This window comes from Crocodylus porosus, unplaced genomic scaffold (assembly GCF_001723895.1).
Source record: "Crocodylus porosus isolate Cpor-Errol unplaced genomic scaffold, CroPor_comp1, whole genome shotgun sequence".
In the NCBI taxonomy this organism is placed as follows: Eukaryota; Metazoa; Chordata; order Crocodylia; family Crocodylidae; genus Crocodylus; species Crocodylus porosus.
In genome coordinates, this window is record NW_017728925.1 from 17,718,171 (window position 1) to 17,732,392 (window position 14,222).

The 14,222-nt window shown below is 49.0% G+C and overlaps 1 protein-coding gene across 2 annotated transcripts in view; it reads left to right on the top strand.

The window, feature by feature from the left end:
• Positions 1-10,348: 10,348 nt before the first annotated feature.
• CRB2 (crumbs 2, cell polarity complex component) overlaps positions 10,349-14,222 on the top strand; it is a 43,334-nt gene continuing 39,460 nt past the window's right edge. Inside the window, exon 1 of one of the 2 annotated variants that reach the window (XM_019541010.1) lies at positions 10,349-10,627. In XM_019541010.1, coding sequence (XP_019396555.1) covers positions 10,546-10,627 — 82 coding nt within the window. In that variant the 5' untranslated portion in view covers positions 10,349-10,545. The remainder of the gene's footprint in view (positions 10,628-14,222) is intronic. The other variant, XM_019541008.1, reaches the window with a different exon arrangement.

Genomic DNA, 14,222 nt, shown 5'->3' on the forward strand with positions numbered 1-14,222 from the left:
GAAATGCCCTGATCCTAATGGCAGCTCCGAGGCTGTCGTCTTCTGGGATGCTGAAGGACTCACTTTCCTTCTCTGTCATGGTGACTGCATCTGGGTAATGCTGCAAGAAGAGAGCAAGGGCTGGTGCAGGCTTGTATCATTCACTGAATGGGCAGTGCTGAACATTATGTTGTTCTGCATCTGGGGAAGATCCAGGTGCAGAGAGCCTGGGCAGCCCGGCCTGGGATCTTCAGAGGTGTGGAACATGAAAGGGGATTCTGGCTGCTCACCTCATTCAAAATGCCCAGAGCTGTCCCATTTTCCTGGCCTCTGTTTCTGGCTTGGGGAGTTTCCTGCCTGCTGGCTGGGAATAGATGTGTTGCTGTTATGCTAGCCTTAAGTCTCCTGTAATGAGTGTTACACAGGAAAGCAGCTGTGTCCTTTGGCTCTAATTTTAATACTGTGTTAAAGAGCAGATTATGCTGGGCTGGGCCACAGTGATGTGGAGGTGGCACGCACCATGACCAGTTTGGGGAGGGCTTTAGCAAGGATGACTAAGGACTTGCAGCTTATGGTTTAGGATAATAAATCCACCCAATTGCTCTCCTCTTCGGGAAGCGTAACCAAGCCTAACAAATCAGTGCCTTAACAGACTCGTATTAAGGTCCTTTAATTGGACTAAGCTGGTTAATACCCTTGTGGGGTTTGTGTGCTCAGGGGACCAGGACGGAAATGGGCTGCCATTCATGCTGGCAAAGCCCAATACCATTTCCACCCAGAATGCTGAAATATTAACTTCTAATATCCTTAGAGGGAAGTGCTGGATTAAGGCTTTTTGATTATTATAATAAAGGGAGCAGATGGCTGACCTGTATGGGCTTCATTAGCTTGGGCCCAGTGTGACACTAAACAAGCCCTCAATCCCAGCAGGTCTGTTGGAGGCTCCACTATCCTTTCCCCAGTGGCCCCGATAGCAGGTTCACCTTGTACAAGGAGTGCAAATCCCCACAACCTGCTTCAAGCCCCAGAATAACAATGCAGATGGCCTGAGAGCAGCAGTGGCATGTGGGGTTGGGCTCTGTTTGTGAATGCCTCTGGCTGCAAATCACAAACCTAATTCCCCTTTCCAGGCCCTGCTTTTCCAGGTGGCTCATGGCTGAGGAGCCTGCCCTAGGTCTGTGCTCGATTTTCATGCAGTACAGCTGATTTTTCCAGCTGTTTTTCTTATGCAAGGGCAGCCACCCCTCCCACGACATGCTTATAGCATGGGACCCAAGCCTCCATGCACAGCTCTCCTGTATTAAAGGTGAGTTCACCTTATAGAGCTAAATGGGCTGCATTTCATCACACCAACACATCCCAAATTTATATGCATTAACTGCACTGCATAGGCAAAAGCGGTTGTATTTTGGTTGTGTGCACTGGTTATGGCTACCTGTCAGGCTAATTTTGACCTGGTGGCATGCTTTCAGATGCCATGGTCTTTGTCTACCCCATGTCAACCTGTTTGCTGTAGTGGGTCACACTTGCAGCTCTTGATGTGTTATGTGGGCTGCACCCACACAATTTACTTCCTGTGCATCCATTTAAAAATGTTTTGATTTTTAAAACATTGGGCTGCAGGAGTGTGCTGGTTGGGTTGCATGTGGCCCACGGGCCGTGGGTTGAGAACACTGGTCTACCCTGTGAGGAGTCACTGAAGCATCATGGTGCCTCGTGTGTGCTCTGACAGTGCAAGCTGCTGTTTGAAGTGAGATTCTCACTCTATTCAGCACGTCCGGTGGCAGCTCCAACAGAGGATCTGTGGAGAAGCAGCTGAGCAGAGAATTCCTCTGCCTTGGTGCACAGCTATGAACACTTTCCCACAAACTCCCCCTTGGTAGGGGAAATGGGAGACCAGTGGGTGAGATTGAAGAGGTCACTCAGCAAGTGGTTATTGCTGAATATTGTTCCTGTTTAAAGCCCTGGACTTTAGCGGATGTTTTATTCTCTCTTGAAATGATCAGTGCAAAAAAACTGAGTTTCCCTCTTAACTTCATCTTTGGTCTGGAGACTGTATCTCAGCACCAAAAAGAGCCATTTGCATGAAGATCCCTGCATGTGTTGGGCATTGTTGAGCTGGCGCATCAGACTTGGATTCCCCGGGTGCTGGGATAGTCTCTCAAGTTGGTGCTGGAGACTAGTTCTCTGGGATTTGCCAGTTAGTGATAAACTGGCTACAAAGAGAAGCAACATGGCTTGCTGGTCTTTGCAGAGGGTGGGGTGCTGGGAGTGCCAGTAGGTATTCTGGCTACTACCACTGACCTGCTGCAGGACCCTTGGCAAGTCACATCTTTCCCCACTGGAGAAGGATCTGGCCATTGGGGCTCCTAAGCCAGATCCTTAACAGAAAGATCCTATCATCCTAGGCTAGTAGGAACTGTAGGCAAGTCTAAACAGGCTGGCAGTGCTGAGGATCCAAACAGCCCCAAGGCCACAGAGCTGCACTTAGAAGACTTTTGCCATCTTGGCACCCAAAGGCAGCACAGGGGAGCAGGTCTCTCTTTGAATACTTTGAGAACTGAATGACTGCAACTTCAGAAGTTCCGATCTGCTAATGACTGATTCTTCATCTCTAGGCTTCACGAGGTTACACCATGAGGTTTGCACAGGTGATTGTCAGCCAGATCCTGCCACAATGGCCAGTGTATGGAGAGAATAAGTGGCTACCTCTGCAGCTGTCACACAGGTAAGAGTCAGTCTTTCAGGAACATCTCCCTCTTAGTATGATCTTCTAGCAGCAAGCAGCCTTAAGCAGTACCCATAGGGAAGGGTACCCTGCTTGATGCAGCCTTCTCCAAGAGGACTTCTATTAGGTTCTCCTGGAATAATCAAACAGCCAGACTTGCTGGGCTGAGGACCTAAGCTTGAAAGGTGCTGCAGGCTGAGACTCAGCACCCTGTCCTCCTGAGGTGAATGAGACTTCCCCGGTGGCTTCCCCAGTGACTGTCCATGCAGTACTGCTTATAGTGCAGTTCACGCCTGGTGGCCTCAGCTCCCCCATCACAGGAAGGCGGTCTGTGGCACAGCAGGGTCTATCGGCTCCCTGCCGGTGGGCTGCTCCTGTCTGCCACCTCCTGTGCTGTGGTAAGGATAAAGGCCATGTTTTCTCTGTGCTCCCCTGCAGGGGTTTCCCCTTGCTCCGTCTGCAGGCTTTGAAGGGAAATGTAGTGAACTGGACAGTGATGAATGCTTGCTCAGCCCCTGCGGAAACAGTGCCAGCTGCTGCAACACGTTTGGGAGCTTCGTGTGCCTGTGCCTGTGCCCTGCCAGCTGGGGAGGCTGGTTGTGTGACAGCCTTGGGAATGCCTGCCTGTCTGAGCCCTGCAGGAATGGAGGCACCTGCTCAGGAAGTCCCCAGCGGGGCTTGGTCAGGTGTAGCTGCCCTTGGGGATTCATAGGCACCGGATGTGAGCAGTAAGTCAGTAACTGTGCCAGCAGCTCCTGCCACCCAGAGCGTGTTACCTGTGAGGATGGTGCTAAAGGCATCCAGGGTGAGTCCCACTGTTGGTTCGCAACCACTTACTGGGGCAAGCAGCTCTTGAGTAGAGGAGCCTGGAGCTGGATTCCTGTGCAATGCTCCATCTCCCCTGGTTTCTCCTGTGGTGCGTAGGCCTGATAATCCAGAAATAGGCAAATCAGCTCTGTTCTGAGTAGCATATGTGGAGAAAGGGACAGCTGCGCCACTCCAGGTTCTGTTGTCTCTGTAAGGAAGCAGTTTTCCCCCTGTGGCAGAAGCATTATCCTCACTGACAGCTACTTGCTTGTTTGAAGCCTACATGTGGAGCCTGGTGGCAAAAGTCTGCCCTGCACTGAAAGGGCCAGAATCCCCACGCTATGCAGAAAATGGTGGTGATGACTATCTGTTGCTCCTGTTTCATTTAGTGGGTACCGCGATATAGTTGCATTCCTCTTCTAAACTGTTGTGCAGCACAGCTATTAAGCAGGAGTCACCTTCCATCCCAGAAGTGGCCACACTTCAGAAGCAGGTGGAAGCAATGGGTCCTTGATGGTTAGCCATGAAATGGTCCCTGCAGAATAATTCACACAGACCAGGTTAAAAGCCCCTGAGCAAAAAGATTGTGCACATGCAGCAGTTGAAGCCCCCTGACAGGGAAACAAGAGTCCAAAGGGAGTGAAATGAGTTCCAGATGGTTATGGTAACTGGCAAGAAACTAATACTGCAGTTGAGCTTGAATAAACAGAGCCACGACACCAGAGATGGAGCTGGGGGCAGGGTGATTCAGATAAGGATGAAAACAGACAGTACATCATCTCTGGGGCACCCCCAGGCCAGGCAGTGAGCTAAACCATTTGTTTCTGGTGTGGTGTCAGAGTGGCTGTGTTCTCCTTTCTGAACTGTTTTCAGCTCGCGCAACGTGCATTCAGTATCCCTTGCCCTTTGCGTGATCCACCCGCAGGGATGCAGGGATCACACACTGCTCACAGGGTGCTTTTGTTTCCATCAGATCCTTGTTTAGTGTTGTGGTCTGTGTCCTTGTGCCATTAATTAATTACCGGTGATGGCAAAGCCTGCCCAGCCCCTGCACTGCTTTTCATGTGCCCATTTTGGCATAGACTGTGCTTTGCAGACTATATTAATTTAAAAGCTGGTATGGTCTTGATTTGAGAGAAGTGGCATCTGCTGCACTTGGAAGAAGCTGGAGATACCACTGGACCACTGAAATAGTCTTCAGAGAGACCCTGGAGTGTACTCCTGGAGAAATCTCCTATGAGTATTTCAGTGGTACGGTGGTATCTCCAGCCATTGCCCCATCACAAGGGATGGAATCTCCTCTGAAGATCTTGGAAATTTGTAGAAACAGCCTTGGGAATCCTTTGTGCAATGAGCTGTTGGAGTTTACTTTCATTATACCCTTGGACTTCACTGCGGTTTGGTGCGAGAGGCTCTTCAGGTGTACCCAGGCTCTGTGTCTGTGCTTCCGGAAAGCCTCCCTTTTTTAAATGGCTTCTGCCCTGTTAGTATGTGCACTGGAGTTGAAAGGGCATCTTGCTGCAGTAAATAATTCACAGGATCCCACAATAGGGTGTCAGGGCAGGTTACTTGGGGCTCTTCCCCTTGATAGACATGAAGAGCATTTTGTTTACTTTGGGAAAGAGACTGAACTCCTGGTTACAGCTGGGGGACTCGGAGACAGGAATCCTGTTTTCTGTTCTTAGTCTTAAGAGGGGACAATGATCTGGGGGTTGAAATTAGGTGGTTGTGGGATTTGGGATGCCTGGGTTCTGTTCCTAGCTCTATTCTCCACCTGTGTTTCCGTGGGATAAAGAAATATTGTAGGTGCTTGTTGAGCAGAGCATGTGGGAGGCAAGACCGTAGCGGCTGATCAAGGTACAGTCTTAAACTGTAGAGATGGAGAAGCAGCACTTCTCCATTTTAAAAGGCAAACATCTCTGTTGAACTACCAGACCCTTGCTAATACATCGATGCAGTAAGTGTAAATGCTTTATGGAGCTCATGAAGTCTAATGGGAAACTCCCCACATTCAGCTCTGAGAGTCCTGTGCCTTTGCTTTGAATCGCTGGGGAGACTTGTATAAACCCAGGCTCTCTTTGGGGATGATGAGTTCACTGGCTCCTGCTGTTCAGCGGTTTATGAACCTGGGGTGACTGTGATGTCACCGTGATCTCAGCAGTTGATCATGTTTGTCAGGGGCCCAGGGGATGAAGAGAAGGTTCTGATGAACTCTGAAGCACAAAGATGTAGATGGCCCTGGTGCTAGGAACTGAGCAGAGAAATATCAAAAACCTCATTCAAAGGCAGGATGGCTTCTAAAGCAGAATGCGCCCTCCGAGACATTAGTGACTCTTATTTAATAACAGATGGATTTCTAACTGATTAAATTCCAGGAGCTGTGCTACAGCGTCTGCAGGGATTGGCAGCAGAGATGTACAATAGCGGCTACACAGCTTTTTACGATGCAGCACACAAGATTTTTGATGCACGGAGCTTAGAGAGTCGAATCCACTCTGAACTCTTGCCTCAGCTAGGAAAGAAGGGTCCAAGTAATGGTGATCAACTGGGCTGGGGCCCAGCTGAGTAGAGAAGAACCCCAGAGACTCTGCATTTATTTCTGCCCTATTGTGAAAGGAGCCTTTGGAGCCCTTGGCTGTGCGATTACTGACAGCAGAACCTGCGATCCCTTCCGTTTGCTTCTGCCTCTGCATCTTGTGGCTTCCTCCAGATGTTGCAGGTGCATGGTGCCCTGAAGGTATGGCTAGTGCCGGTTTTACTCTGATAAGGGGGAGGGAGTGTGCAGTACTACACACTTCCAGGCTCCCAGCGTTTGAGCTCTTATGCAGTCTGTTGGTGGATAGCTTGGCTGGAGAGGAGCTTTGTTACCTTTGCCCCAGTATCTCTTCCCTCCCTCTCAGCTGTCTGCTTCTCAGTTGCAACAGCACTGGTGTAGAAGTACCTAATGAGATTGTCTAGATTTTACCTACCTGTTCCTTCCTGGAAAGGAGTCTCTAGGTCCCTGGTTTTATAATGCCACCATAGAGACCCCAGTAATGAGAAGGTGACACAAAGGCATAGAGGGGTGGACATAATCTTTTTTTATCCTTGCTCCATGATGACAAGTTTGGATTTCATGTCCCTGAGGTTTCTTTCAATGTCCGAGAGCCCTGCTTCACTCTAACAGCCTGTCTGCCACCCTTCTGATGCCCGAGGGATGGTATGGGAAGGAAGGGTGTTGCTGTAGCAAATGTAATGTTCATGGATTAGGTCAACCAGGAGCAGCTGTGGATAGGTCATGTTGACAGTCTCTTAGCTAAGCACTGATTTTTGTGTCTGTTGAAGTTTAAAGCCCCACCTTGACACCCAGACGGTTTTCCATTGTGCTTTGGATTATTCACACAGAGGAGGTACTGTGGGTTTGGAGATGGGCCATGGACACAAGGTTCACATGTGGATCTGGCTAGTTTAGGTGAAGGATTTCGAGCTCAGTGGTGCATGGATCTTGTAAACAGCTCTTGTGGGTTTTTGGACCCAATTTGCAGAAATTGCTGCTGCCCTCCTGAGTCTGAACACTGTGTGTGACTTCTAAACGTCACCATGCAGATGTCTGAGCAAATTTCTGTGTGCTTCTTACCCAGCAAAGTGCTGTGGGAGTCTGGAGGAATGACATTATAATGAGATTCTGGTCAGGCACGGGGCTCTTTGAGGACTACAGGCTTCCTCTACACTGACTGCTCCTCAGGCCTGGTATAGGGTTAGATTTCTGTTGGGAAGAGGGGTTGTGTGGCTGCCATGCTGGGCTTCCTTCTCCCTGTTCTCTTCTTTTCCCTCATGACCTCAGGCTAGTTTTGCAGGGTTGCTATAGCCTTCTTCTGCATGGCCAGGGGAAACTTAGGTGTTAGCTCATGGCTGGGCATTCCCAGGGTCAAAGCATGAGACTAACAGCAGTTCCGTAGCAGGGAAGAGTTGCCACTACACCATTTTAATAGTGGAGCATCACTGATTTATACCAGCTGAGGGGCTGGCTCTGGGTTTGGGTCCCAGCTCTGCCACTTGCACACTGCTTGACTTTGGGCACCTACTTTATCCCTCAGCTTTAACTTCTCCATGTGTCCAATGGTAATAACAATGTCTGCCTGCTCTCCAGGGGCTGTGAGGGCAAACACTTTGGAAAGAAAGACAAAGTGCTTAATTTTTCTTAACAAGCACATGATGAAGTATGCCCAGCTCGTGGGGGGGGGGTCCCCCTTCGAGATGCTTAAAGGTGAAGCATCTTGGGAGTCACTAGTCAGGGAAACTTGGTCCCAAGCTTAATTATGTCAGAACTGCAGTGGATTCTGAATTTGGAGCTTGCTTCTTGTCTGAAATGTTTGTGTGAGGGTGAGCTGGAGAGAGAGCGAGTGCTGGGAGAATGGGTCCCAAAGGACTTCGGGAGCTTGTTTGTTGCTCCATGTAAATCCAAGGACAGTCAGATTGCTCGGCTGGGTGGGACTGTTTGTTAGTTATTGCCAGCCCTGTTAGGCTTTTTGATAAGGTTTTCTCTTCACCCCTTCCATCATCCTTCCCCCCAGTCTCCAACCCACACACTCCTCATGGGCTCCAGCAGCAGCCAGGTTCCAGGCATGTGAAAATCTGAACTGGATTTTGTTGCAGCTCCTTGAAAGCCCCATCTGCATGCTTTGACTGTGACCCTGCACTCGGCCAGATAAGCGATGTACATTCCTGCAGAGGGTGAATTCCTCTGTATAAAGTGCCTGTTCCTTCTTTTCTGGATTCTTTATCTTCTGGTGGTATTCTTCTTCTTTTCCAGGAAGAGTCTTGAACTGTGGACCCTGGGCATGTGTGCTTGAGTAGGACTAAACATTTCTTTTTCTTGATGTCTGAATGATAGAGTTTTCCTCAGGAGGAGACATGAGAGTGGTGAGCATATGCGCAGCATGGGTGGTGGAGCGCAGAGGATGGAGCACAGCACATGTGCTCTTACACCAGATGACTTGGAGGAGAATGTAGCCCAGGGCATAGTCAGCAGCCTAGGGAAGGGAAGGCCTGAATGGGAGGATCCCTCTTGGGATGCTTGGAGCAGAGAGAAGTTACAGATACTTGTGGCCTGATTTCTCAGACATGCTGAGCTCCCACTGAAGCCCATGAACTGTGGAGTTGTCACTCTTTCCAGCTGGATCATCTCTTCTTGGTGGTTTAGCAGGAAGGGAAACTGATGCAGCACAGTCATGCTGCTTGCACTAGCCAGCTGGTTCCTTGGTGCTGAAAGAACCGCAGCCCCTGCTCCTATGGCCTAAAGCAGGAAGGCGCATAACACCTCTCTGATACCTTTAGTTGCCAGTTAAGTGGGACAGCAGTGTACATCTCTGAATGATCTTAAATTCCAGGCACCTCACTTAATTTGCTATCATCATGCACCCACCTCTGGCTCAATATGATAGGTACTCAACGGATTAGGAGCAGGGTTAAAATGGGAGTATGCAACTGAAATGGCATCCATATGTTGCCTTACTGTAGCTTCAGTTGTCTTCTGAACATGCATTGATTAAGGCTCCCAACACCCGTATGTCCATGTGTTCCAGTTTCTACACCAAATTAATGGATTAGAAGATTATAAAGCATAAGCTTCATGGCAGCAGCTTTTACTACAGCAAGATCCTGGCTATGGAATTGGGATATTGCTGGAAACGGGAACAAACTCCACTCCACAAGTTCAGAACAGCAAGGCTGGCTGGTGAAGAGGTAGCCTTTCCTCTTAGTCTCAGTGGCCATGGCTGGAGAGGATGGAGAATGGGTGCTTCTGCCTGGATTTTGCTTGCAGTTACTTTGTCAATGCTCAGACATTCTAGTCGGGGGCTCTTTTTTTTTCTTGCGCAATCTAAGCTGTGTGCCTGAACTTAATTGCAAAATTTCCACTAATTTCAGTGGGAACTCAGACATTTCCTGGTGTGAGCTGTTGATGGGGACACTTTGCTAAGCCAGATGGACCCTGGATTTGGTCTGATGCAGCAGCTCAAAGGGGAAGGTCTGTTGGTCCATTGTCTCACTTTATCTTGCACTGATGTTGGCCTGTTGGATTAGCTAGTCCCAGGGGAGGCAACTCCCTGCACAGCCCTTCTCCAAGGAGACAGGATACAAAGGCTGTCAGCATGGAATTTAAGTATTTTTTAAATTTCTGTGTTGTTCTGGAAAGGCATTAAATGGAATTTGGATTTTGCCGCCTCAGATCTTTGGCACAGTCACAGAAGCATCCTCGCAGTGCCCATCAAGGGTAGGTTAATAACTGATCTTGTTTGGCAGGTAAGGAAACTGAGGCACAGCAGTTGAGTGACTTGCCTAAAGCCATTGGAGGTTTGGCATTAGAGTGGGGATGGGACTTTGACACTGTTCCCATGTCTGTATATCTAGTCCCCACCTCCTGCTTTGCTTTGAGCCTCACAAAGGAAATGCAGTGCATCCGATAGCGGCAATACTGGGGTGGAGCAATCTGGGCCTAGTCAAAGCCTTGTTAGCATCTCCGTGGGCAAACTGCACTTCATGCACATTGGGGCTTTCCTCCAGGCAATAGCTGGTATAGAAACTGGTTTCCTGGATCTGATTCACTCTGTTTGCCTCTTGGTTCATGAAGCTGAGCCACGGAGCTCACTGGCTTCACCAGCTGTGGTGGGGAGAGATCATAAAATACCAGCCTCTCTCCACTTTGTCCTGTGCTGCCTAGCATGCCGTTCCCCTCTTGCTCGCCTACCTGAACTCCCCAGTGTTTCCGGCAATGCGGGCTGGCGTGTATGTTCTTGAGCTGGCCTGTCCCGTTCAGTCCGGTCCGTGTGATCCAGGCAAGGTTTTTGCTTCATTCCAGCAGCATGTGTAAAGCGTTTCAAAGTGGACAGCGACTCTGTCCACCCCGTTAGTGCTAGTCCCTAAATCGGCAACGCGTGGAGTGATTGGTTCTATTAGGAAAAACTCTCCAAAGTCCAGGATGTGGGGAGAGCCCACACCTACCAACTCCCAGCTGCTGCTTCTCTCCTGAGGCTTTCAGAACAGGCACTCTCATGCTCGCAATGGAATTAAAGAGAATTATATCCAGGGCATACCATGCTGCTGCCCTGCTCCCGCTCTTTCTCCTGCTTTGGGGTAAGTTTTCTTTTTCTCTGTCTCATGGTTACCCAGCTAATGTGCTCTAACATTGGCTCCACTGTCTGCCTGAGCTAGTGTTTGTGGAAGTGACTGAAATGTTGCTTTTGAAGTAGTACCTGCAAACCTTGGAAACTTATCTGGAAGATATACAGGCATTTTAGACTTCAGCTGTGTCTGGGTGTGGGTGTGTATCTTTATGCACTAGGGAGGTTAGAGAAGTGTTTGTGCAATTAAGTAGTTGGTGATTGCAGTAACTGTTCTCCATAACAAAACCCTATAGTAAAGTCCCCTAGATCTCACAGTTGCATCAATGTAGAACAAACAGGTAAGAGATTTCAGTGCTTTCCAGGGGAGATGAGCTATGTGTGCTGTTGGCTGGTAATCCTACTATAAAATGCGTGTGGGGGGGTGCATGGGGGAAGGGCAGGAGGTGAAAGGCACTCATTTTAGAAACCCTTAATAGTTTCAGACCATCCAGTCTTTATCTGGAGGGGGCGTTGAGGTGCTTAAAGAGGGCATCATATTGGCAGAGCTTTCTTTTGAATGTTCTTTCAAGCCTGAAACTTTTGTCACTTGGGAGTGTACTTGGCTGTTTTGGGCCTCTGAAGGTATGCAGAAGATTTTTCCTCATGGACTTAGAATTCGCTCCTGGGTCTAATTTCTTGCATTCTCTGGAAAATAGACTTCCCTATGTTCCTGCAGAAATGGGTGTCTGGGGATCTGCTGGGCCTAGACATCTGTTTTTGTCATCTAGGGATTATAAGGTTGTGTCAGGAACAAGCCCAGCTCTGTATGGGAAGGAAGATGGGGACTGAACTGGCATCCTTAGCCCTCTGCAGGGCTGCTGGGCCAGGGCCTGCAGTCCTCCCTAGCAAGGGCAGCAATGGTCTGGCACCAGCATGCAAAAAAGTGAGGGGAAAATGAGGGGAACTAGGAACAGTGAACTACTGAATCCACGAGTGCTTTGCTGCTAGTCCCTACTTTTACTTGCAATAAGATCGCTTCGTGAAAGCTAGGGAGCCCTCAGCTCTTTCTGTGCCCTCATAGTCCTTTCCCTTGCAGCTATCCTGCCTCTGCCTTGCTCTGCTCCTCCCAGACCACGTATGCATCCGTTGAGCTAAGTTTTGTTTTTTGTGGGAGTTATTCTTTCCCCTGTACCAACTTCTTTGTCTGGTGCATTGGCTCCAAGTGCCTGGAATTCCTTTGGCCACAGGGAAGCAGCAGGGCTGGCTTTTGTGCCTAGTAACCATAGCTACTAGTTTAAAGTGTGAAGCAATTATGGTGGCTTTGTGTTGTGCAGAAGGAAGGCCCATGGCTCACAGTACTGCTCACCCCATGCCTGTGCAGGGCTTGGGATGCTCCTTGGGGAGTTTTGCTTCGCTTTGCCTGGGCAAAGCCTTTCTGTAGATGACACCTTACAGAGGACTTCTCCCTTCCTGCTACAGCTGGAATAGGTGTCCTGTCGATGAAGAATGAGAAAAAATCCTCAGAAGGCATAATTTTCATAGAGACACAACTAGTTCCCCTCTGCAGGGAGAGTTTTGCTACCAGAGTGAGTTGTAGTAAATGTTTTGCCTTCCTTTGCCACCTTGGGATTTCTAAGGACTTTAGGAAAAAAGTCCCTCCTTGACATTATACAGCAGGTAACTATTATCCTTTTTATATGTAGGGGAAACTGAGGCATAGAAGCTGGGTGATTTCCTCAGGATAACAGTCAAACTGTGCTTGAGAACAGTTCAGATGTCCAGTCCCCAGGTGTGCCCACTGGGCCACGCTGTGACGTAACCAGGGCCCCGTTTGCTCCCAGCGCTCAGTTGTGAAGTAAACCCTGTGGGGATAAGACCAGGTTCTCTGGATGGACCCAACTCTGCTGCTTCCAGCATAAAGGGCAGAGTAGCACTTGGCTAACGCGGGTCAAGTTGATTTGGCGTCTCGCTAAGCAGATTCTGGAAGGCAGATGTAAACCCCAGCTTCCCTGCGTTTTCAGTCCCACACAACTCAGCACTTTAGGTCACGTGCCGTTGGTCTGGCAAATGCTTTGGCCACCTCTTGAGGAGGGACACATGCAGACAAGCCTTTCTTCTGGTGCTTTGCTATCTGTCCCAGGGCAGGCTCTTGAGATTAGCTCTGACAAACACACAGCTCGGCTCACAAAGGCTGTTCAAAGCCCTGTGACAAAGCGGCGCTCCCTTCTCCACTCTCTGTATTGACTGCCAAAGTCTGTAGATTGGAATTAGAAATTAAAGCTTGGGAGCAAACTTGGCTCCTTGAATACAAAGGAAACCCCAAATTTTAGGGTTTGGTTTGTGGAAGTGGCTGGGAGATCAGAGAACCCTGAAGGTCAGCCCAGAGGTGGGCTCGCTGAGAGGGGATACTGGGGTGCAATGAGGATGAAAAGATCAAAGATTTACTGGGGCAGGGTAATTACAGCAGCCATAAAACACAGAATTACAGCTCTTGTATCCTCTTCCAGGTCTTACTCAGAGCTGGCCTTTTCCTCCTTTGAGGTAGGTAACAATTGTACTTATTTCACAAGGAGAAACTGAGGTACTGTGCATACAACCCTGACTTCCTGATGGGAAGTCCCACTCTTCTCTTCTCACCGCTTTACACATATAAGCTGACATGTTGACTCTGTCTGTGTACATATGTGCTAACATGCAGGCACCTCTGGGGTGGGATTTAACAGCTGTTAAAGTACACAGTGAGCTGAGGCAGGAAAGACCTAGTTTGATCTCCTTTACAAAGGTTGAACTCCAAGGAGTTACCCTGGCCCACTGTAGAGCAAGACTTGTACCCACAGCATTTTGATTTCTGCTGAGTTTAGGATTTGGCTAAGGGGCTGAGACAGCACCCCGGTTCTGCCAAAAAGCTGTGGTATCTTGTAGACAGGCCCTTTGTCGAATGAATTGCCAGCACGGCTTTTGGATTGCCCTGAGTTTTCTTTTGAGGTCCCTTGTCACGTTGTCGTAGTCATCTTAGCAAAGCTTGTCAGATCTGTCAAGATGATCGCCTGCGACAATAGGAATGACACTTAGATTCACCTGACGGATGGCACTTCTGCCCAAGCGTTGCCTCCATTTCGCTGCAGCAGGCCTCCTGCTTCATGTGCTATTTGGACAGCAGTGTAAAAGCTTGAATTGTTGCTATGGAAAACGGGTAGGAGGAATTTTTAATGAATCATCATCATCTCTGCAGATTTTCCTCCAATCTCTTTCCAGAAATCTGGAAGGTTTAGCAAGTGCCCTATAAGCCTCCACCAAGGAGGCTGTCCAGTGGGCGGCGATGCCTTGAAAGCAGAAGAATCCTTCAGCGTCTGGCAGCGATGTGATCTATCAGTAGATCAGCAAGATCAAATAAAGATTTTATTTGTGGGAGGAGACCTAGTTCAACAGAGCCTCTCCTAATCCGTGGAGAACAATGAGGGAACAGGTGCTCAGTCCTTGTACAAAGCAGCGGTGGCAGCCCCTCTGCTGGGTGGTGGTCACTGGAAGGTAAACATTTCTGGGAAGCCTCCATGCCTGTATCCAGACTATATAAGCTGAGCAGAAAAATCGTCTGTTAAAAGTCCATGGAAAGGGGGCACCTAGAA